The sequence below is a fragment of the Narcine bancroftii genome, chromosome 3 (assembly GCF_036971445.1).
Source record: "Narcine bancroftii isolate sNarBan1 chromosome 3, sNarBan1.hap1, whole genome shotgun sequence".
Classification (NCBI taxonomy): Eukaryota; Metazoa; Chordata; class Chondrichthyes; order Torpediniformes; family Narcinidae; genus Narcine; species Narcine bancroftii.
The window spans coordinates 64,885,419-64,907,537 of NC_091471.1; the positions used below are offsets into that span (position 1 = coordinate 64,885,419).

At 44.0% G+C, this 22,119-nt stretch overlaps 1 protein-coding gene across 7 annotated transcripts in view; it reads right to left on the bottom strand.

Annotated features, from left to right (window-relative positions):
* Positions 1-22,119, bottom strand: part of LOC138757224 (probable E3 ubiquitin-protein ligase HERC1) — a 309,739-nt gene that overhangs the window by 278,591 nt on the left and 9,029 nt on the right. For 2 of the 7 annotated variants that reach the window (XM_069924216.1, XM_069924219.1), the window contains exons 1-2: positions 11,115-11,261; positions 2,172-3,112 (exon numbers count right to left, since the gene is read on the bottom strand). In XM_069924216.1, coding sequence (XP_069780317.1) covers positions 2,172-3,112; positions 11,115-11,199 — 1,026 coding nt within the window. In that variant the 5' untranslated portion in view covers positions 11,200-11,261. Of the gene's footprint in view, positions 1-2,171; positions 3,113-11,114; positions 11,262-22,119 lie in introns of those variants that run through there. The other 5 variants (XM_069924217.1, XM_069924214.1, XM_069924215.1 and 2 more) reach the window with 4 other exon arrangements.

Below are 22,119 nucleotides of genomic sequence, written 5' to 3' on the forward strand. Positions count from 1 at the left end.
CAGAGTTCAGTAAACTCCAGAATTTTCTTTTCCAGAATGTTGTTGAAGCTTAGTCATGTTCTGATTTGAATGGATTTCTGGATATTATGGAAATCAAAGATTCTAGGGGTAATATTGGAAAATGGCAACAAGGTACATAAGAACATTACATAAGAAACATTAACAGGAGTAGGCCATCTGGCCCGTCGTGGCTGATCTCCACCTACCTGCCTTTTCCCCCCATATCTCTTAATTCCCTTACTATGTAGAAATCTATTCAACATTAAGTAGTCTTAAATATATTACTGAGGTTCCTTCCACTGCTTCAGTGGGCAGGGAATTCCACAAATTCACCCTCCGGGAAAAGGAGTTCCCCTCATCTCTGTCCTAACTTTACTACCCTGAATCTTGAGCCCATGTCCCCTAGTGCTGATCTCCCGAACCAATGGAAACAATTTACCTACCTCAATCTTATCTATGCCTTTCTTAATTTTATGTTTCATAAGATCCCTCATTCTTCTAAATTCCAGCGAGTACAGTCTCAGACAACTCAATTTCTCCTCGTAGGGCAATCCCTTCATCCATGGAATCAACACGGTGAACCTCCTCTGCACCGCCTCCAAAGCTTTCCTCAAGTAAGGAGACCACAACTGCACACAATACTCCGATGTGGTCTTTAGTACTTTGTACAGTTGCAGCATAATCACCCTACTCTTAAATTCAATCCAACATTCCATTTGCCTTCTTGATAGCCTGCTGCACTTGCAAATTAACCTTTAGCGATTCTTCGTGTCAGTGTACTGCAATTGCTTGCCATTTAAATAATATTCTGATCTTCTATTCTTTCTTCTAAAGTGGAGAACCTCACATTTGCCAACATGATACTCCATCTACCAGACCCTTGCCCACTCACTTAACCAATCTACATCTCTCTGTAGACACTCCGTATCCTCTGCACAGTTTGTATTTCCACTCAATTTAATGTCATCAGCAAACTTAGATACACTACACCCTGTCCCCTCTTCCAAATCATTTATGTATACTGTGAACAGTTCCGGGCCCAGAATTGACACCTGCAGTACCCCATTCACCAATTGCCAACCAGAAAAATACTCCTGCACCCCAACTTTCTGCTTTCCATTGGTTAACTAATCCTCTATCTATGCGAAAACATCTCCCCAGTTCCATGCATCCTTATCTTCTGTATGTCTTTTATGTAGCGATTTATCAAATGCCTTCTGGAAATCCAGGTAAACAATGTTCATCTACTCCCCTTTATTTACCATGGTCATGATATCCTCAAAGAACTCCAGTAAATTTGTCAAACAGGACCTGCTTCTGCAGAATCCATGCTGTGTGTGCCTGATGGATCCATTTTGCTCCAGATTCCTCACTATTTCTTCTTTAATAGAAGGTTCAAGCATCTTCCCAACTACAGATGTTAAACTAACAGCCCTATAGTTCCCTGGCTTTTACCTACATCCTTTTTTTGAATAGTGGTGTGACATTCGCTGTCTTCTAATCCACCAGGACCTGCCCAAAGTCCAGAGAATTTTTGGTAAATTATCACCAAAGCCTCAACTCTAATTTTTGCCAATTCCTTCAGTACCTTGGGATGTACTCCATCAGGACCAGGGGATTTAATCGATCTTTAGACCCTCAAGTTTTCTCAAGGTGAGAAGGCATTTATTAATTAAAATCTTAGTGAATGGTAGAGTATGTTCGACATGCACAAAACAAACTGATTCATATTTTCTGCAGTTGGCAGTAAAGAAGATCCTTAATATGAATTCTATTAATGCAAATTGAAAATTGTAAATACAAACTGTGCAATTATTTAACCTGCTTAATTGGACAAAGAAGGTAGATTGCAAAAATGTAAAGAGAAAATTTGATATTAATTCTATAATGGAATTTTTTTTCAATTCCTCAAGTCAAAGGCAATCAACAGTCTACTACATTGAGTTTGGAGGATAAATGAGATAATGGGAGATTATTTCCTTTCTTAAAGGATATTAATGGGCCATTTGGGTTTTAATGGAAAATTTAGTTTTATGCTTGCAATTCTACTAAAAAAATTTGAAAATTTTTACAATATGGAAAATAGAGGATCAATTACTAAAGTTAAATACTAACCAATACCTCCTCACATTTAAAAATAAATAACAATATTTTGGAAAACTCAAACTTACTGAAGAATGCTTCAGTTGTTCCAATGATTTTAAAAAGAAATCATATCCAATCAATCGTTGTTTTTCTGTTTCAAAAGGTGTTTTTGTAGCAGCTGCAGAAGCTGCCAATGCCACTTCAATCCATTCCAGTAAGAACTTCAAGGAACCACGCTGTACGGCAAGGCCCAGTAATAATTCCGAAGCCAGTCTTCGCCCTTCACTGTCAGCCCCAGAACTAGGCATGGTCATCTTCTTAAGAAATGTTGTAACTTGTGCAAGGCAGTCCAAACCAACTTGTGAGATTTTGTTTTCATTTGCTAGAGAAAGTGGAGGTAGAGAATTGATAATCGTGCAGGCAGTGCATAAAACATCATTGCACAAGCTGGAGCTTGGATCTATCCTTGATTGTTGCCAATTTTGTTGAATTAGAGCAAATAGCAGACTTAGACCAGTCTTCACTCCCATCTCTATTAGAACATCAGTACCTGATTTTATTCTCTTATTCCTGGCCAATGTATTGCCTAGATCTAATCTGCTGTCAAAACTCTGCCTTTGTACTTGATGATCTGGTCTGAACCGATCGTGGTACTTGTTAGAAAGTGCATAGAATATCCTCTGAAGTGACACCAAACGCATATGTAAGGCAACTGCAAAAGGTGAATTTCCAAAGATGGTTCTGGCCAAATTTTGTTGGCTGTTAAGCAGTGCAGAAAGATAATGCTCACGTTCTTCCACAGCTGAAGATTCATGTTCAAAATCTGGCAATCTTGGACCTACCAGATGTTGTGTCTGCTGAGATATCCCTACCACTTCTTTGTTCTGGAGTAGTTTTTCATATAATGCGGAGGCACCTTCTCTTGTGGCTATAGACTCACTGTCTTCTAAGGCCCAGCAACTGTTCAGGTGTTCAAGCCACTTTACTATTACATTTGTGGGACATGTAACCATTTTATATTGTTGATCTAGAAAAGAAAGAAATATGCATGACTCCAACTTTTTTTGTATAGTCTTTTCTCATCCAATGTGCAAATATCATGGCAGCAGATATTATGAAGGGGCTCCAACCTAAAATGTTAACTCGGATTCTCTTTCCATAGATGCTGCCCAACCTGACTCGTGTGCAGTGAACTGAGATTCACTGGTGGTGTGTTATACTGATGGCCGGCTCCGCACCCATCTACCCATATATAACCCTGGTTACCCACCTAAACCCTGAGCCCTCTGAAGACCAATAAGACCCTCCCTCAGATATAAGGAAATAAAAGTGCATGCTCTCCTTCCAGTCATGAGAGCTTTTATTCACACAACAATTTTATTAGCTTATTCCCTAGAAGATGGAAGCACTGTTCAAGCCAGGTATGCTGCTGAGAGACCCTCTGTCCCCCGACGTGGCTGAGGAGTTCATGTACTGGCTAGACTGCTTCCAGGCCTATATGAATGCGACCAGAGACATCTTCCAAACCGATGAACTGAGGAGGTCCGCACTTGTTTCCAGGGTAGGAACGAAAGAATACACAGTCATCAGGGACTGTTCTACATATGACGCTGCCATCGAGGCTTTGAAGGCTCAGTACTTGAAGTTGCAAAACAGTCCTAACGAGGCACCAACTCGCTTTACGTTGCCAACGGTCAGAAGAGACCATTGAAGATTACCTGCTGGATCTGTGGAATCTTGCCAAGAAGAGCAGGTATGAAATGGCTATGGGCTGTGCTTGTGAGGAAGAACAGATCTGGGACACTCTAGTCGCGGGGGTCCGTTCAAGGTACATGAAGCAGCAGGTAAGAAGGACCTGGCTAGCCACAAGCGAACTGGCCAAGTCGCTGGAACAGGGCAAGCTCGAGAACGACCTCGAAGCTAGCGAGCTCGCTCACCCAGGTAACCCCTTCCAAGAACCAAAGAACCAACTACTTCCACTATCCCAACCCTAACGGGTGCTGCTTCCCATGCTAGGGGGCGCTCCCGCACTAGGGAGTGCTTTTTTTGTGGCAAGAGCCAGCATCCCCAATTTTGTTGCCCAGCTAAAGGCTCAGTTTGCTCCAGCTGTGGCATGCAAGGACATTGGGTGAGGGGAAGCCCGGGGAAGTCCACGGCTTGCACTGCAGCCGGATCTGACTCAAGCCCCAAGCCATTTGCCCCGAATGCGCCTGAACCCACTTGCTGCACTACACAGGGTGGCTGCGAGAAAACAGCGCAAAAAGGCTCTGCGGCCATCATGCCACGACTCAAACTCAGCGTCATCATTGTTAGAGGAGGAAGGAGGGCGGCCATCTTGCTGTGCCATGAGGTTGACGCCATCTTATCCGCGGGCAACCCAGGACAGTGGGGACCACTCGAGGGAGGAGTATGAAATCTCCTGAGTCCTAGCCTCGATGGTCCTAGAGTCTAGAGTCTCACCATCTCAACAACTCCACAGTGACTGTTAAGGTAAACAGACACTCCCCTAAATGCTCTATTGAAAGTTTTATAGACTCACGGACTGTACAAGAATACAACCTAAAGATGTACCCTTCCAATTATCGTATATTCCTTGCGTCTCATTCACACTCTACTCGTATTCAAGAACATTTTCTAGTACATTTGTCGTGGGGGGGGGGGGTGGGAAGTTTTGTAAAATACGCCTGTTTATACTTAATGAATTGTGTGCTCCGGTGTTGATGGGTCTGGACTTCCTGTGCCACCTTAAAAGCGTGACCTTGGAGTATTCTGGTCCCCTCCCCTGGTTTGGAACGGAGGGCCTCTAAAATCAGAACCTACACGCAGCCTCTCCACACTGAATATCAACCCCCAACCTCTCTTCCCGAATCTTTCTTCAGACTGCAAATCTATTGCTACTCAGAGCAGGAGGTACAGTACAGCAGATCAAGACTTCATAAAGTCTGAGACACAACATTAACTCAATGAAGGTATCATCAAACCTATCACTAGCCCGTGGAGAATGCAAGTGGTGGTGGTAAAAGGGAAAAACAAGTCCAGGCTAGTAATTGACTATAGCCAAACAATTAATCGGTAAACACTCCTGGACACATACCCCTCCCTCGAATTGCTGACATGGTGAATTATATTATGCAGTATCAGGTACCACTGACCTGAAAGCTGCTTATCACCAGCTGCCAATCCATTCTGAGGACTGTCTATATATGCCATTTGAGGCTAACAGTCGACTCTTATCAATTCCGGAGGGTCCCTTTCAGTATTACCAATGGGGTTTCTATCTTCCAGAGGCAGATGGACAGACTGGGCAATGAGAAAAGTGGCTGATAGGCAGGAAGCAAAGTGTTGAAATTAAGGGTTCCCATTCTGGATGGCTCCCTGTAACTAGTGGTGTTCCGCAGTGGTCGGTATTGGGGCCGCTGCTGTTTACAATTTATATTAATGATTTGGATTGTGGTATGAATGGTTTTGTGGCCAAATTTGCAGATGACACCAAGATAGGTGGCTGAGTAGGAAATGTAGTAGAAACCATAAAGTTGCAGAAGGATTATAGACAGATTGGGAGACTGAGCAAAATTATGGCAGATGAGGTTTTACATAGAGAAATATACAGTTGCACATTTTGGCAGTGGAAATAAACAGGCAGAATACTATTTGGATGGGGTGAAAATTCAGTCCTCAGATGTGCAAAGGGTCCTGGTGTCCTCATGCAGAGAAACCTAAACATTAATGACCAGGTGAAATTGGAAGTGAAGAAAGCGAATACTATGTTGGCATTCATTTCAAGAGGAATAGTGTACAAGAGTAAAGAGGTGTTGATGAGGCTCTATGGGGCACTGGTGAGACCTCATTTGGAGCACTGTGTGCAGTTTTGGGTCCCTTATCTTAGAAAAGAGGAGATTTACTAGGATGATTTGTGGAATGCAAGGGCTAACGTATGAGGGGTGTTTGGCAGCTCTTGGGTTGTATTCATTGGAGTATAGGAGAATGAGAAGAGATCTCATAGAGGCATTTCATATTTTGAAAGGTTTCAATAGGGTCGATGCAGGTAAGATGTTACACTTGGTGGGTGAATCAAGGACAAGGGGGTCATAGTCTAAAATTAGATGTTAGACATATAAAACAGAGATGAGGAAGAACTTCTTCAGCCAGAGGGTTGTGGATCTGTGGAACTCTGCCACATACAGCAGTGGAAACTAGATCATTGGGAGTATTTAAACAAGAAATAGACAAGTATCTCATTAGTCAGGGGATCAAAGGATATGGGGAAAAGGCCGGAAATTGCTAAGTAGAGTAGCTTAGCGTAGATATATGGAATAGACTCAATGGGTCTAGTGGCCTGATTCTGTTCCTTTGTCTTGTGATCTTGTGAGTATGGGTTGAAGGTAACCTTCCCCTACATCGATAATGTCACCATCTGTGGCCATACCCTGACTAGATTTTCTCCATTCAGCAAAAGCCCTGAATCTCACTTATAACTCTGATGTGTGTTCAGGACTAAACGTCTAGATATCCTTGGCTACGTGGTGGAAAATGGCATCATTGGCCCTGACCCCAATAGGATGCGCCCCCTGTTAGAACTCCACTTCCTAGGACCATGAAGGCTTTGAGAAGATGCCTAGGGTTTTATCTCATATTACGCCCAGTGGATCCCTCAATACACTGATAAGGTTCGATCTCTCTTAAAAGCTACTTCTTTTCCCCTCTTGGCAGAAGCCCAACGGCTTTTAACTACCTCCGAAACCACATTGTGAAAGCTGCCATATGATGCATTGCACATGGACCTGGTTGCTACCTTCAACCAGGCAGGCAGGTTGCAATTCCACCCCACCCCCCCCCACCCCTGGACATTGCAACGCCACGAGCTCCAAAACCACTCTGGAAGAGGAGACTCAAGCCATTGTAAAAGCCATGAGGCACAGGAGGCAGTACCTGGCTGGTAGAAAATTTACACTCCTCACTGACCTGTGTTCTGTCGCATTTATCTTTAACAATGTCAAGAGGGGCAAAATCAAAAATGACAAAATTGCTAGATGGAGGATCGAACTCCACCTACAATTGGACAGGAGCCCCTAATGACCCTCTGTAATGCGCGACAAAAGAACCAAAGACTTGTTGATCCAAACTAAGGCTTTTATTAACTAAAAGACTCGAGCATATCACAAGTAGGTCGACCAGTCCAGAATGACATGGTCTGGCTAGGAGCATTCCTCTAAGACCTGCCAGTAGGTGTGTACACTCTCAGCCAATCACAGTCATCCTACACTACCATCTGTACATATGTACATATACACATTGGTGATAGAATCTGTACTATCACATTCATCCCTTCTTTGAGAACCGACCCCAGGGTGGATGGAGGTTAGGGGCTCTATCGGTCAGGGGGTCTGATCATCCAGCGTGACCACCGTGGCGCCGGGATTGGGGGTCGCCAGAGTCGTGTTGCCGGGTGCGGCCACTGCTTTGCTCAATTCCCCAATGGCGTTGTCGACAGTCTGGCCTGAGCTGGTGGGGTGGTGCTGGTCCCTCCGTTCAAGCACATGTCCTGGGAAGAAGGAATAGGGGGAGGTTGGGTTAAAGGCACTGCTGCGCCTGGTCCCTTACTGAGACTGTGTCCTCCCATCCTTCCGGGTACTCAACGTAGGCATAATGCGGGTTTGCATGGAGCAGAGTCACTCGGTCAACCAAGGAGTCGTTCTTAGAGTACCGGACGTGGCGTCGTAAAAGGACTGGACCGGAAACTAGAGCCATGCCTGTGTGTTCGTACCTGACTCGGATTTCCTTGGGAAAGAGAACATCCTTTCTTGAGGGTAGCATTGGTCGCAGTGCATAGGAGGGAACGGATGGAGTGTAGGGCACTAGTGAGCATATCCTGCCAGCGAGAGGTGGGGAGACCTTTGGACCAGAGGGCAAGCGTAACCGCTTTCCAAACGGTGGCATTCTCTCTTTCGACTTGCCCATTACCTGCTTGAAGCAATACCATGCTCCAGAAAGTACTGCCGCAGCTCTGCGCTCATAAACAAGGACCCCGTCCCTGTGGATGTAATTGGGGCACCCGAAGATGGCGAAGATGCTGTGCAGGGCCTCTATAACTGAGGAGGCAGTCATGTCCGTGCAGGGCACAGCAAACAGGAAGCGGGAGTACTCGTCGATGGCTGTAAGGATATAGGTGTTACGGTTGGTCGACAGTAATCTATGCTGAGATGCTCAGAGGGGCGGGTGGCTTTGATGACGTGGGTGTTCTCTGGATAGAAGAAGTGGGGCTTGCACTCAGCGCACACTGGGCAGACTCGGGTCATGGAGCGAATCTCCTCGACCGTGTAGGGCAGGTTGCGAGATTTGACAAAGTGCGCGAACCTAGTGACCCCTGGATGACAAAGCTCCTCGTGGAGTTTCTGCAGCCTGTCCAGTTGCATGTTGGCGCGTCCCCCCGGAGAGCGCATCTGGCAGGTCATTGAGTTTACCTGGCCAATACAGTATGTCATAATTAAAAGTGGAGAGCTCGATTCTCCACCTGGCTATTTTGTCATTCTTGATCTTACCTCACTGGGTATTGCTAAACATGAAGGAGATCGCACATTGGTCGGTCAGCAGTGTAAAGCACCTGCCATTGAGGTAGTGTCTCCAACGACGTACTGCCTCGACTATGGCCTGGGCCTCCTTCTTGACAGAGGAGTGTCGGCTCTCAGGAACCTGGAGAGTTCTAGAGAAGAAGGCAACTGGCCGGCTGGCCTGGTTCAAAGTGGCTGCCAGTGCAAAGTCAGACGCATTGCTTTCGACTTGGAATGGAATGGACTCGTCAATGGCATGCAGTATTGCAGCAGCGATGCCCAATTTGATGCGGTCGAAGGCTGCACTGGCTTCGGTTGACAGGGGGAAGGAAGTGGTCTTGATGAGTGGCTATAGTGTGGAACCCATTGGGCATAGTAAGAGAAAAAGCCCAGGCAGCGTTTGAGTGCCTTCTGAGTGTGTGGGTGGGGGGGGAAAGTCCATGAAGGGACGCATGCAGTCAGGGTCGGGCATGACCACCCCGTTCTCCACCACACAACCCAGAATTGCGAGCCGAGTGGTCCGGAAGACAAACTTGTCGAAATTGTAGGTCAAGTGCAGCCGTTGCAGTTTGAAAAAATTTCTCGAGGTTGGCATCATGATCCTCTGTGTCATGGCCGCAGATGGTGACATTGTTCAGATACGGGAAAGTAGCAGTCAGCCCGTTTTGGTCCATCATCCGGTCCATTTCCCGCAGGAAGACCGTGACGCCATTTGTGAACCCAAAGAGTACCCTGAGGAATTCATACAGCCACTCATTCACTTCAAAGGCCGTGAAAGGTCGGTCTTCTCAACGGATCGGGAGCTGATGATAGGCCAAAGGCAAGTAAATGGTGGAAAATACACGGTATTGGGCGATCTGATTCACCACATCCGTGATCCATGGAAGGGACTACACATCAAGGAGCGTGAAACGGTTGATAGTCTAGCTATACTCAACCACCATCCGCGGCTTCTCCACGTTTTTAACAACCACTACCTGGGCCCACCATGGACTCGAGCTAGGTTCAATAATGCCCTCATCCAGCAGTCTGGGCACCTCATTTGTGATAAATTTCCTGTGTTCAGAACTATATTGCTGGCTTTTGGTGGCCACAGGCTTCCAGCCAGGGATGAGATCTGCAAAATGTGCTGCGGAGCAACTAGTAGGGTAGAGAGATTACAGGCGAGGCCGCGGGGGCGGGTGGCTCGGGCTGCCACTGGCAGGAGGTTCCCAGGGTGGAGTGGTTACAGACAGAGAGCAGAGCGTGAGACCCCTCAAAGTGGAGGGACATGGTTTGAAACTGGCACTGAAAATCCAGTCCCAGCAGAGCAGGGGTGCACAATTGGTGAAGGACTAATAGTTTGAAGTCTGTGAATGTGATGCCCTGGACTTTCAGGGTAGCCACGCAGTACCCCTTTACCCCAGTCGAGAGCAATCTAGTCGCCAATGAAATTCTCTCTGTAGTGGGGAGAATAGCTAGTCCGCAATGGTGGGCCAGGTCCGGGCGGATAAAACTGTCAGTTGACCCCGAGTCAAATAAGCAAGTGGTATTGTGTCCATGCACTTTAATCAGTTCCATTGCTTTTGTGAGGGGTTGGAGGAAGTCCTGGTCAAGGGTTATTGAGGCAGAGACTTGTAGACAGTGGAGACATGTGTGATGATGTCACACAACATGTGCATGATGTTGTCACGCAAACAGTGGGCCTGAAAAAAGTGTCGGGGAGATGCAGCCAAAGGTAAGTGTTGGGGTTCGCTGCTTGCCGTTGGTGGTGGGGTGGTCAGCGGGGAAGCGGTCAGCGGCGGCAAATCCACGGTCAGCGGGTCCCTGGACGGTGGCGGCGGTGAGCATTGAGGTTGGGGCTGGGGCATGGTCGGATGTTAGGGTGAACGTCATTGCGGCAAGGGTGGGTTGTACCTTCCACACTCGGCGTCTGCCCCGTGACATCAGGCGCTACCACGCGGTGGATTCCTCGCTCTCACTGGACGAGAGCTCTGAGGAAGAAGTGTTTGAAATGGATAGTGGCAATTTGGCTTCACACGAGGCACTATGTTTGACGGTGGCCATTTTGAAGCGACAGATTACAGCAAAGTGGCTGTTTTTAAGGCACTTCTGGCACCTGACTTTTCTCGCCGGGCACTGGGACCTGCTGTGCTTGTTCTTTCCAGCAGAAATAACACTTTGGGGTTGCATCGGGCAGCGTAGCAGCCGTAGAAGGGTAGAGGGAGGGCATCCTATTTACAGCAGAGTGTGGGGTCCAGTCCTGAGAGAACATGTCCATACTCAAGACCGCAGCCTCCATCGTCTCTGCGATCTGGATCACGCCCTCTAGGTTTTCTCCCCCATGTTCTAACAGGCACTTCCTCACCTCATTCGATCGAATCCTGGCCACATAGGCATCTCGAATGAGATCGTCTGTGGTCTCTGCAGCAGTTCTTTCTGTGCAGGCACAGTCTCTGCCCATTGCACTTAATGTCCGAATATAAGCTTTACAGGACTCACCGTGCTGTTGCCTCCTTGTTGAAAGTTTGTACCGAGCATAGACCCTGTTCACTGGTCGCTCGTAGAGCCCTTCCAGGACCTTCATGGCTGTGGCGTAAGTGGTCGCGTCCTGGACTCTCTGGTAGACTCTCGGGCACACCAAGTCATCAGTATTAGTAGTCGACAGCTATCCTCTATCACGGCAGGATCAGAGAGCTGTAAGTATGTTTCGAAGCATCTCACCCTGTTCTTAAAGTCATTCGAGGCTGTAGCTGACTGTGGGTCGATGTTGAGGCGTTCCAGCCAGAGACTACGCTCCATCCCTTCAAAATTTATTTTTAGTTAATAAAATTGTAATGCACGTCGAAAAAACCAAAGACTTGTTGATCCAAACCAAGGCTTTTATTAACTAAAAGACTGGAGCATATCACAAGTAGGTCGACCAGTCCAGAATGACCTGGTCTGGCTTGGAGTAATCCTTTAAGACCTGCCAGTAGGTGTGGCTACTCTCTCAGCCAATCACAGTCATCCTACACTACCATATGTACATATACACATTGGTGATAGAATCTGTACGATCACACCCTCCAGATGCCTTATCCAGAGGAAGCTGTGCCTCTGCACACACCGGTCAATTGCAGTCTCTACATAATGAGCTCTGCCATCCAGGGTTACTCACATAGCTCATTTTGTCAAGGCAAGCAATCTGCCCTACTTCAGGGAAATGACCAGGCCTTGCTAGGTCTGTGCAGAGTGCAAGCCGCACTTCTACCACCCCACAAAAGCACACTTGATTAAGTCATCCAGACCCTTCGAACGGTTCAGTGTCGATTTTAAGGGACCTCTCCCCTCCACAAACAGGAACATTTTCTTCCTCTCTATCATTGATGAGTACTCCCTCTTCCTGTTCGCCATTCCATGTCCACTTTGTCATTCTTGAAGGCCCTAGATTCCATTTTCGCCCTGTTCAGGATTCCCAGCTATATACATAGTGACTGAGGCTCATCTTTTATGAGCAAAGAGCTATGTCAGCACCTGCTGACAAGGGGCATCGCATTCAGCAGAACTACTATCTACAACATCCGGGGGAACGGGCAGGTTGAAAAGGAAAACGCCACTGTCTGGAAGACTGTCAAACCAGCCCTCAAATCAAGAGGCCCTCCAGACTAATGCTGGCAGCAAGTTCTTCCTATTGTGTTCCTTTCTACCCGGTCTACCCGGTCGCTACTATGTTCAGCCGTGACAGATTATATTTTATATTGTATATTGATATGTTTTAAAGGAGATAAATTGTGGCAGGTTTTTTTTAGTGTAGTTCACATACAAACACTACAAAACAGATCTCCTTTAAAATGCCAGAGCTCTGTTCAAGCCAGACAGTCCAGGCTCCAGGTGCCTTTGCAAAAACTTTGAAGGATGCCAAAAAGGATTTCACATTGGACATGCTGTGGAGTAATGGATTATTGTTTTGGAAAGCAACAGATGAATGAACTAGGAAGATTAGGTCCAGAACCGCAGTCCATATGAGTACATTTGGCTGTTCTCAGAGGATCATGTGGTTTTCTCCGAGTAAGAGAAAGAGAGGGAATTCAGTTCTACAGTTCAGCAGCAGCAGCTGGGACTGGAACAGGACAAGCTGGCAAGCTTGTGGAAAACCCATTTTGAAGACAAGTTGTGAGTTCTTAGTTCAGCTTGGTCAAAGCCCTTGTGGTCCATACAAGAGGAGAGGACTGGCTGAGCAATGTTTCACTTGAAATAAGGGAAACAAAAAGGAACTCTGTGATGACCTAAAAGAAAGAGGTTATTATCTGGAAAACCCTGATGGGGCAAGTGTCTTCAGCATGACACAGAAGTAGCTATTCAGAAGGAATCAGTTGTGGGTGTCCAAAGAGCAACAAGTCTTTCTCTGAAAACTGACAAGAACCTTCCTGAATGGTAACCATTTACTTTTCAAGCACCAAAGCCTGGTGTTAAATTCTGTGCACAGTATAAGAATTACCTGATACTGGAGAACTTGGTGGAGTGAGAAGTGAGATTGGATCGTGAATCAAAGAACTTTTTTTGAACTTGTATGCAACTTTCATTACATACATGTGCGTTTAGAATTAGAAGGGTTGGGTTGGGTTAATATAATAAGTAATAGTTTGATCCTGTTTTCATGTTTAAAGATTATTCAAAGCAACTTTTGTTTAAGTAACCATTTGTCTTGGTTAATTTCTATTGCTGCTGGGTTTTGGGGTCCTCTAGGCTCATAACACAGCGACCAACGCTACTCCTCACAAACTCCTATTCAATTTCAAGAGAAGGTCGCTATCAGGAACAACTCTCCTAACCTCCAGTCCTTCTCAGGAAGCATGCAAGGAGAAGCAAGACCGACCCCCGGTGGAAAGGGTGAAACTGCTCCACACCAATCCCACATACACCTATGTGGAGTACCAGAATGGCAGGGAGGAAATGGTCTCCATCAGGGACTTGGCACCCGCCAGAAAGAGGGTCCATTGCCTCGGGTCCTACCAACCGCAGAGCTCATTCTCGCCAATCTCAGTCAGGGCCTCAGGGAATCCAGTTCAGGAAGAAAGTGAATTCCCTCCCCCACCGTAGAACCGGAGACCCCGGCCACCACTTCTCCCTCACAAGGGGACCAAGGATCCCAAGGCCTTCCCATACTTAGATGTTCCACCAGGATCTCTTGACCCCCCTGCAGATCACTTAAATTGGTAAATAACTGTATATTTTTCAATTTTTTTTCCTGAATCCATGTTATCGGTCTTTATCCACAGACCCTAAATTCTACAGGAAGTGGTGAACGCCTTCACTGAGATTCACTGGTGGTGTGTTATACTTGTGGCTGGGTCCGCCCCATCTACCCATGTATAACCAAGGTTTCTTGCCTAAACCATAAGCCCTTCTGAAGACCACTGTAAGACCCTACCCTCAGTTATAAGCTAATAAAAGCATATGTTCTCCTTCCAGTTGTGAGTTCTTATTCATGCTAGAAAGTGCGTTTTCAGCATTTTCTATTTTTACTTGAGATCATCACCATCGGCATCTATTTTTCACTTTTTTTTTCCCAATTCAAGCAAATTAAAAAACAAAATGGGGAATAAATAATACACAATTTAACTGCATCTTAAACTTTTACATTTAGAGCACAGATAGTACAAGAGTTGAGAGCATTAAGTCTGTTCCGTCATTCAAATCATGGATGATCACTTTTCCTTTCAACCCATTCTCTTGCCTTCTCCCCCTAAGCTTTGATGCCCTTAAACGAGAACCTATCAACCTCTGCTTTAAATATACCTAGTGGCTTAGCCTCCACAGTTGCATGTGGAAATAAATTCCACATATTCACAACCCTCTGACTGAAGAAACTTCCCATCCTTGGTCTAAAGGAATATACTTTTATTTTGTGCCTGTACCCTGTAATCCTTGATTCTCCTAATACTGGAAACATCTTCTCCACATCCTCTCTAATCAGTCCTTTAAATATTTGTTATGTTTCAATGAGATCCCCCACATCCTTCTAAACACTTAGAAGTTCAAGACCAGAGCCATCAAACTTGCCTTATTCATTAACTTTCTCATTCCTGGTATCATTCTCATAAACCTCCTCTGAACCCTCTCCAATGCCAGAACATTCTTCCTCAGATATAGGTCTAAAACTGCTCCAAACGTGATCTGACAATCACCGTGTAAAACCTCCGTGTTACATCTTTGCCTTTATGTTATAGTCTTCTTGAAATGAATGCTCACATTGCATTGATGTTCCATACAACTGACTCAACCTGCAAGTTAACCTTTGGAGAATCATACACTAAAACTCCTAAGCCCCTTTGGACCTCCACTTTCTGACGCAGACCATTCTGATCAAATGTTTATATGTTGGTTTTTATGGTTTATCTGGGCTCCTCCCACTAAATTCCCTCTTATCTTATTCACACATCTTTTTAACATTTTCTTCCTTGTGTCCTTTAACAGATACATTTGAACTAACCCAATTAATATTTGATATGCTACATAATTAAGAATTTGAAAATAAACATTGGAGTGGTGGAGTAGGAAATGGTAAAGAGATTATAAAAAAAAACAAATTTAAGCCAGATTTGTTTTTGGATAAAAGAAGTGGTGAAAAAGTAAGTTCAAACCATATGAATGAAAAGGAGATAAACAACAATGAAAATGGAATATAGGTAAAAACAGGCAAAAGAGAAGAGCAAAAGTGAAAATGAAGCAACATACGACAGTGAGCGTTGAGCATGAAAAAACAGAAATTCTGTAAAATCCCTGTTATTTGCACTCAAACAACCGGTAGCTTCAAGCAGAAAAATTGTGGAAAATAAATAGGTAAAAAATACAAGTTTAAAATTAGCACCCCCCCCCATGATTGGTTTGCCAATCTCAAGCAGCAGGCAAATTCACTTATCCGCATCTAGCAATCCTCATAGGTGCCAGATACTGGGGGTTTTACTGTATTTAGTGAGAGAATATTGTGGAACAATTGCGGCCAGGATATAAACAGTAAGATAGCAAGAGCTAAGCCGAGAGACAAAACATCAAGAGAATGTGAACAAATGATGAACATGCAGAATTAGGACTGAGGATATGAACTGGGAGAGATTAAAAACCAATAGTAAGTGGATGGGATATCCATGGCAAAATAATGAATACCAGGAATATAAAGTGGCCAGAGAGCAGAATACTTTGGATACAAGGTTCAAGAAGGAGACTTGAAAGCATGTAGGTGGGTGGGGCAGGTTATCTTGATAATAACTAAGAGCAATAGAAAATTTAAAAAGGCAACAAAGCAAAACCAAAGATATAAAGAGCAACAACTAAGAGGTTGAGAATATAAAAAGAAACTGACAGAGGGGGCAGCAAACACATTAATGTTAAGTGCAAAATGAAAAGTCCCACAGATACACAGCCAAACTTGCCAAAAGTCATTCAAGCGTGGTGTCACATGAGAGCAAGGAATCAGGAAACAGCTTTGTAAGCTTTGGTCGTAACTTACAATAAGAGTTGGAAAAATGAAAGAACAAAGAATAATGAGTTACTCCATACCACTGGGGGGAAAAAAAACATGGAATTTGAATTGTTTAAATAAGGACCAGTAAAACTGCTCAGTTCTACAGTGAAATTCTCTAAGCTAGGACGAAAATTAAAGAATCTTACTGGAATTGTTCTGTTTTGTTAACCAAGTCATGTGGAAATTGGGTGAAGATCAAAATTGTTAGAAATAGAAGTACCTTTAAAGAAATTGCTCGAGACAAATATTGAGAACAAAGAACATTTATTACAACAACAATACAAAGCTGGGCGCTTCCCCTTACCCTGGGAATACACACGTACACTGGGGCTCACCCAACTTTTATACAGTTGATTTCAGTATAGGAATACCCTCCCCCTTACATTCTTCTGCCTCCTGCTGAAGAGGTTTGGCATTAGGCAATCCTTCCTGCCTACGTGCAGTTTCAGTATACTTGGAGGACCAGGGGGTATCCTGTCGGTGTCCCTTCATGTTATTGTCCTTATTCACACCTTCCTGATTCTCGGGGCTACAGTCTCTTGGTATGCAGAGTTGGCTCATCCTGTCTAGGGTTGGTTAATTTAACATGTATAAATCTGTGTAAGGTTAGCTAATTAGATATGTAGGACTTGGTACTTCTGTCCAGGGCTAGGAGACCCTTATCTGATCCAGACTACCTCAACTTCCTACATTCTATTGTTCCTTGCCACTCCTTATCTTAGTCTTATGGTGGCTCTTGTCACAAAGACTAGAAGATTCTTATGTTAATCGTGCTGACTCTGCTTTCCTGCATCCTAATCCCCAAGCTCATCCTGTTTGTACTGGTTACAGCCATTAACTGATGTATGAATTTTAGTTTCCTTATAATTTTAGATCAGTTTTCCCATCTCTCACAAAATCATCAGAGAATTGAAGGCAAGACTCAGTGGCGGGCCAGCATTGACAATGGCATCAGCACAGGGGACAGAATTTCATTTTTTCAATTGAGACAGATCACTTCAATTTGAGTCGGATCAATTTCCTTGCAAATCAAATGAGGCTATAGATGGGTTTTTAAACCCAAGTGGGATGTGAAATAACGAGATCACCAGGGAAGGTTTAATTTAAAAATAAAGATATCATATCCATTAGTACAATCTAGTAATAAAAGTTGAGTGATGAAGGAATTTAATTACATTGCATTAGTGAAATAGATCAAATCAGAAAACTAAAGTTTTTTTATATGAATAAGTTAACTTTTTTGTAATAGATGGATAAATTAAATGTAATAGATGGCTTGGATAGAGATAGGGAGATTCTATCAAATGACCAGTGGAAATAATTACATGGCAAAGGTGACCATGGAAACTAAATATTTCAGGACACTGACACATTGAAAAGACAAGTGTGGCTGAGGATGTGGGCAGAAAGATGATTAGTCCTCAAATAACACTAAGAAAAATTGGCTGAATGGTGCACCGACACAAAATATGGATCACTTTTGATGCAATTTCCTTTAATTTAATGCCACAGAGGAGACTGATATCCAACCTACCAGAAACTAGGTTAAAGCAATGAAGTCAATTAGCAATCTCATGGTAAGGAATCCTCAGGGGAAGTGTGGTTATTATACAGAGAATACTACATTTAGTTTGGTGGTAAGGTGTTTATGTGAAATTAGCCTTAAATTGCACAAGAACAGGTTGGCTGAAATAGAAAAATGTTAAGAAAATAAAACTGAAAACATTGAGATTTTCCAGATTTCTAAACAAACATAGATTCTTCTGAGGTGAAGGGGAGTTACCTTTGGTCACGTCTGATTCTTCACAACTGATCCAGATTAGACTGACCTTCATTTTAACATTATTCCTTGGTTCTTGGTCCTCCAAAATATTCCATAAGGAATTTAAACTGGAGGTGAGGGTGGGTGTGCTTACTCCACATGTTTGGAAGAGGAGTGGGGATGAGTTACATTGCAAACTAGCCAATGCCACTCTGTACTTTATTCTCAAGACAAACAAATCTTTCTACTTCTGTCATTCTTGGCCTGAATACTGGTTGATGAAGAGTCAAACTCCAAATTTGTTTTCATTCCCACAAAGAACTCAACATCACAAAGTGACATTTGTTAAATAAGATCGGCTATTCTGTAGCCAATAACGAAGAACATCAATGGACTTATACAGCCCTCCAGTTTAAAGGGCTGTTGAAAATCATTTAGTATCAGTTTTCAGAACTGATTGAATTACAGCCATAAATATAACAAACTATTACAACATAAAAGATTATGACCAACAGTCTTTGAGCTGCAAGCAACAATCTTTATATGGTAACAGTTTGGCTCCAAGAAAACAGCAGCTGTCTATAGTGACCTTAAAACTTTGAATCACAGTATATTAGATTCAATAATTTTAGGTAATTGTTTAAAATCAATTAAGTTCAACTTTTTAATTTCTGAATATTCTAAAGAAATGAACAAACATATTGCATTTAAGCAAATTAAGGCACTTTTGGTGGCAATAGAATAATTGTATAAACATTTCAAAAGAGTCCTGTCAAATTGGTTAACTTGCAATGGACCTCAAAGCATGGTAAAGTACACACTGCAATGCTGGTGGGAAAAGTACATGATCTCCTGCTCTGTCTTAAATCAAGACCCACTGGCGCTTCTGTCCCATTATGTTCAAATAAATTGAGCCAGAACATATATTCTGTTTACATGATTTTATTGAAAATAGGTAATCTTATAATGATTTATTTATCACTTTTTCTCCAAAATCTTACAAATATTCCTTTTGAGGACTCATTTTTCTGCTTTGCCTCTCAAGTTAGTATGATTTACATACCTCATCTTGTTTGATTTTGTGATTCCAGAGTAGTGATAGAATTTTAGGGAGAGGGGATGAGAATAGATATAGAGGGAATAAATTCATGGGATGAGATAAAATTGCTTTGAAAGTCAATAGAGATTTGACAGACCAAATAGCCTCCCTCTATGTCGTAAGGAAATAAGAATGAGCAATTTTAATGATATACAAAGCTCAGCCCCAACTATTGAAAGCTGCCTGGGCATTTTGAGGGCAAGGTCTCGGCAGTGCTGGGCGGTTGAATATTGCTGACGGTAACTTGGATACAGCACAATTCAGCCAAACAGATGTTCCCAATGCAATTCAAAACTTTTAGACTAATTTACCTTCTTCCCCCATTACCCCCCTCACTACCATAAACCTCCACCTTACATTAAAAAAGGATTATCATCATTAAAGTCTGTGTATCCTATTACATTTAATGTTTCTCTTAATCAATGCTCACACCAAGACACAAGAGAAACTTGTCCGTGAACTACTCTTTGCAGACGATGCCGCTTTAGTTGCCCATTCAGAGCCAGCTCTTCAGCGCTTGACGTCCTGCTTTGTGGAAACTGCCAAAATGTTTGGCCTGGAAGTCAGCCTGAAGAAAACTGAGGTCCTCCATCAGCCAGCTCCCCACCATGACTACCAGCCCCCCCACATCTCCATCGGGCACACAAAACTCAAAACGGTCAACCAGTTTACCTATCTCGGCTGCACCATTTCATCAGATGCAAGGATCGACAATGAGATAGACAACAGACTCGCCAAGGCAAATAGCGCCTTTGGAAGACTACACAAAAGAGTCTGGAAAAACAACCAACTGAAAAACCTCACAAAGATAAGCATATACAGAGCCGTTGTCATACCCACACTCCTGTTCGGCTCCGAATCATGGGTCCTCTACCGGCATCACCTACGGCTCCTAGAACGCTTCCACCAGCGTTGTCTCCGCTCCATCCTCAACATCCATTGGAGCGCTTTCATCCCTAACGTCGAAGTACTCGAGATGGCAGATGTCGACAGCATCGAGTCCACGCTGCTGAAGATCCAGCTGCGCTGGATGGGTCACGTCTCCAGAATGGAGGACCATCGCCTTCCCAAGATCGTGTTATATGGCGAGCTCTCCACTGGCCACCGTGAGAGAGGTGCACCAAAGAAAAGGTACAAGGACTGCCTAAAGAAATCTCTTGGTGCCTGCCACATTGACCATCGCCAGTGGGCTGATATCGCCTCAAACCGTGCATCTTGGCGCCTCACAGTTTGGCGGGCTGCAACCTCCTTTGAAGAAGACTGCAGAGCTCACCTCACTGACAAAAGGCAAAGGAGGAAAAACCCAACACCCAACCCCAACCCACCAATTTTCCCCTGCAACCGCTGCAACCGTGTCTGCCTGTCCCGCATCGGACTTGTCAGCCACAATCGAGCCTGCAGCTGACGTGGACTTTTACCCCCTCCATAAATCTTCGTCCGCGAAGCCAAGCCAAAGAAAAGAAATAATCAATGTAGGTTTCCAACACAAAGTAATTGTCATGTGGCACAAAGTGAACTGCAGGGCATTTTTGTATATGGTAATACAGTGGTGCAGCTAAAGAGCCACAGCCTCACACCTCCAGTGACCTGGGTTCGATGTGGACCACAGGTAGGGAATTTGTAGTCTCCCTATGATTGTGTTTCCTCCCACACCCTGATTATTCAACATGTTAATTTTTGCTATTATTGTCACCTCAACAGGATGATCATCACCACCCTCTCTTCTCTGCCTTCTGCACAAATTCTTCACTTTGTGATTTCTTGGTACTTTTTTCTATGTAACAGTAGCCATTAGCGAAATACTGTTACAGCGCCAGCAATTGGAACCGAGGTCCATACTATCAGTAAGGGGTTTGTACGTTCTCCCCGTGCCTGCATGGACTTTCCCCGGGGCTCTGGTTTCCTCCCACCCTTCAAAACGTACCGGGGTTGTAGGTCATTGGGTATCGTAGGCTGAAAGGGCCTGTCACCGTGCTGCATATCTAAATTTTAAAAAGTAAACCCACCACTCCCCATCCCACAGCACCTTCCCTTGCAACCAAAAGAAATGCAACACCTTTTTATCTTTCCTTCTCACCATCTAATGACACAGGTGAAGCAACAATTCACTTTCAGTTCCTATATTTTGTGGTCACAATGTGACCTCCTTTACCTTGAAAGGAGCCGTACATATATTGGGTGATCACTTTGTGGAGTACCCGCACTCTGTTCATTGGTGATCTAAGCTTCCTGTTGCATGTCACTTTAATTCTCAATCCCATTTCCATCGGATGCCATATGTGCTCTGTAGTTAGTAAGGGATTACTTAAAGTGGGAACATAGCATGAACATAGGATTGGTTAATCAATAGAAGACAGAGTTGGGATAAATGGGTGTTTCTCTGGTTGGCCATCAATGGTGGGATGAGTGCTATGCCTGAATTGTTCACAATTTACATAAATCATTTGAAGGAGGGAATAAGGGTAGTATATCCATGTTTGCTGAGGACACTAAATTGAGAAGAAAGAAAATTGTGTATTGGACAGGGATCCTGCAGAGAGATAAAGATGAGTTAACTGAGTAAGCAAGAGCCTGGCAGATGGAGTTTAACATTGATATGCAGAATAGAAAATTGGCTTACAATGGAAAAACTACAGCATACGGGTGTTGCAGAGAGAGGTGTGTATACTTGTACATGACAGCAAAAGGTGAGTTTGTAGATGCAACAGATAATCTGGAAAACAAATGGGAGGGAGCTTTTACAGCAACTCTACAGAATACTGCACGCACTTCTGGTATCCTTACTTGAGAAAGGATATTATAGAGGAGGTTCACCAGTTTGAATCTGGAAATGAGGGTGTTAGCTTATAAAGGACAACCTATCCTGGACCATCAATACCTCCTCATTAGTTGGGAAGGCACAGCAGTGCCTACACTTCTTAAGGAGGTTGAAGAGGGCAAGTCTACCGACCATCATCTTGACAACTTTTTACAAGAGTACAATTGAGAGTGTCCTGTCGTATAGTAGCTGCAAAGCATCGGACCAGAAGTATTGTGTGTGCTTCATGGTCTGGAGAAACACTGTTTTGTCAGGTTGCACATGAACAGTCAGGTGATAATAAAGTTGAACTTAATAAGGATAGATTGAATAGTCTGGGAT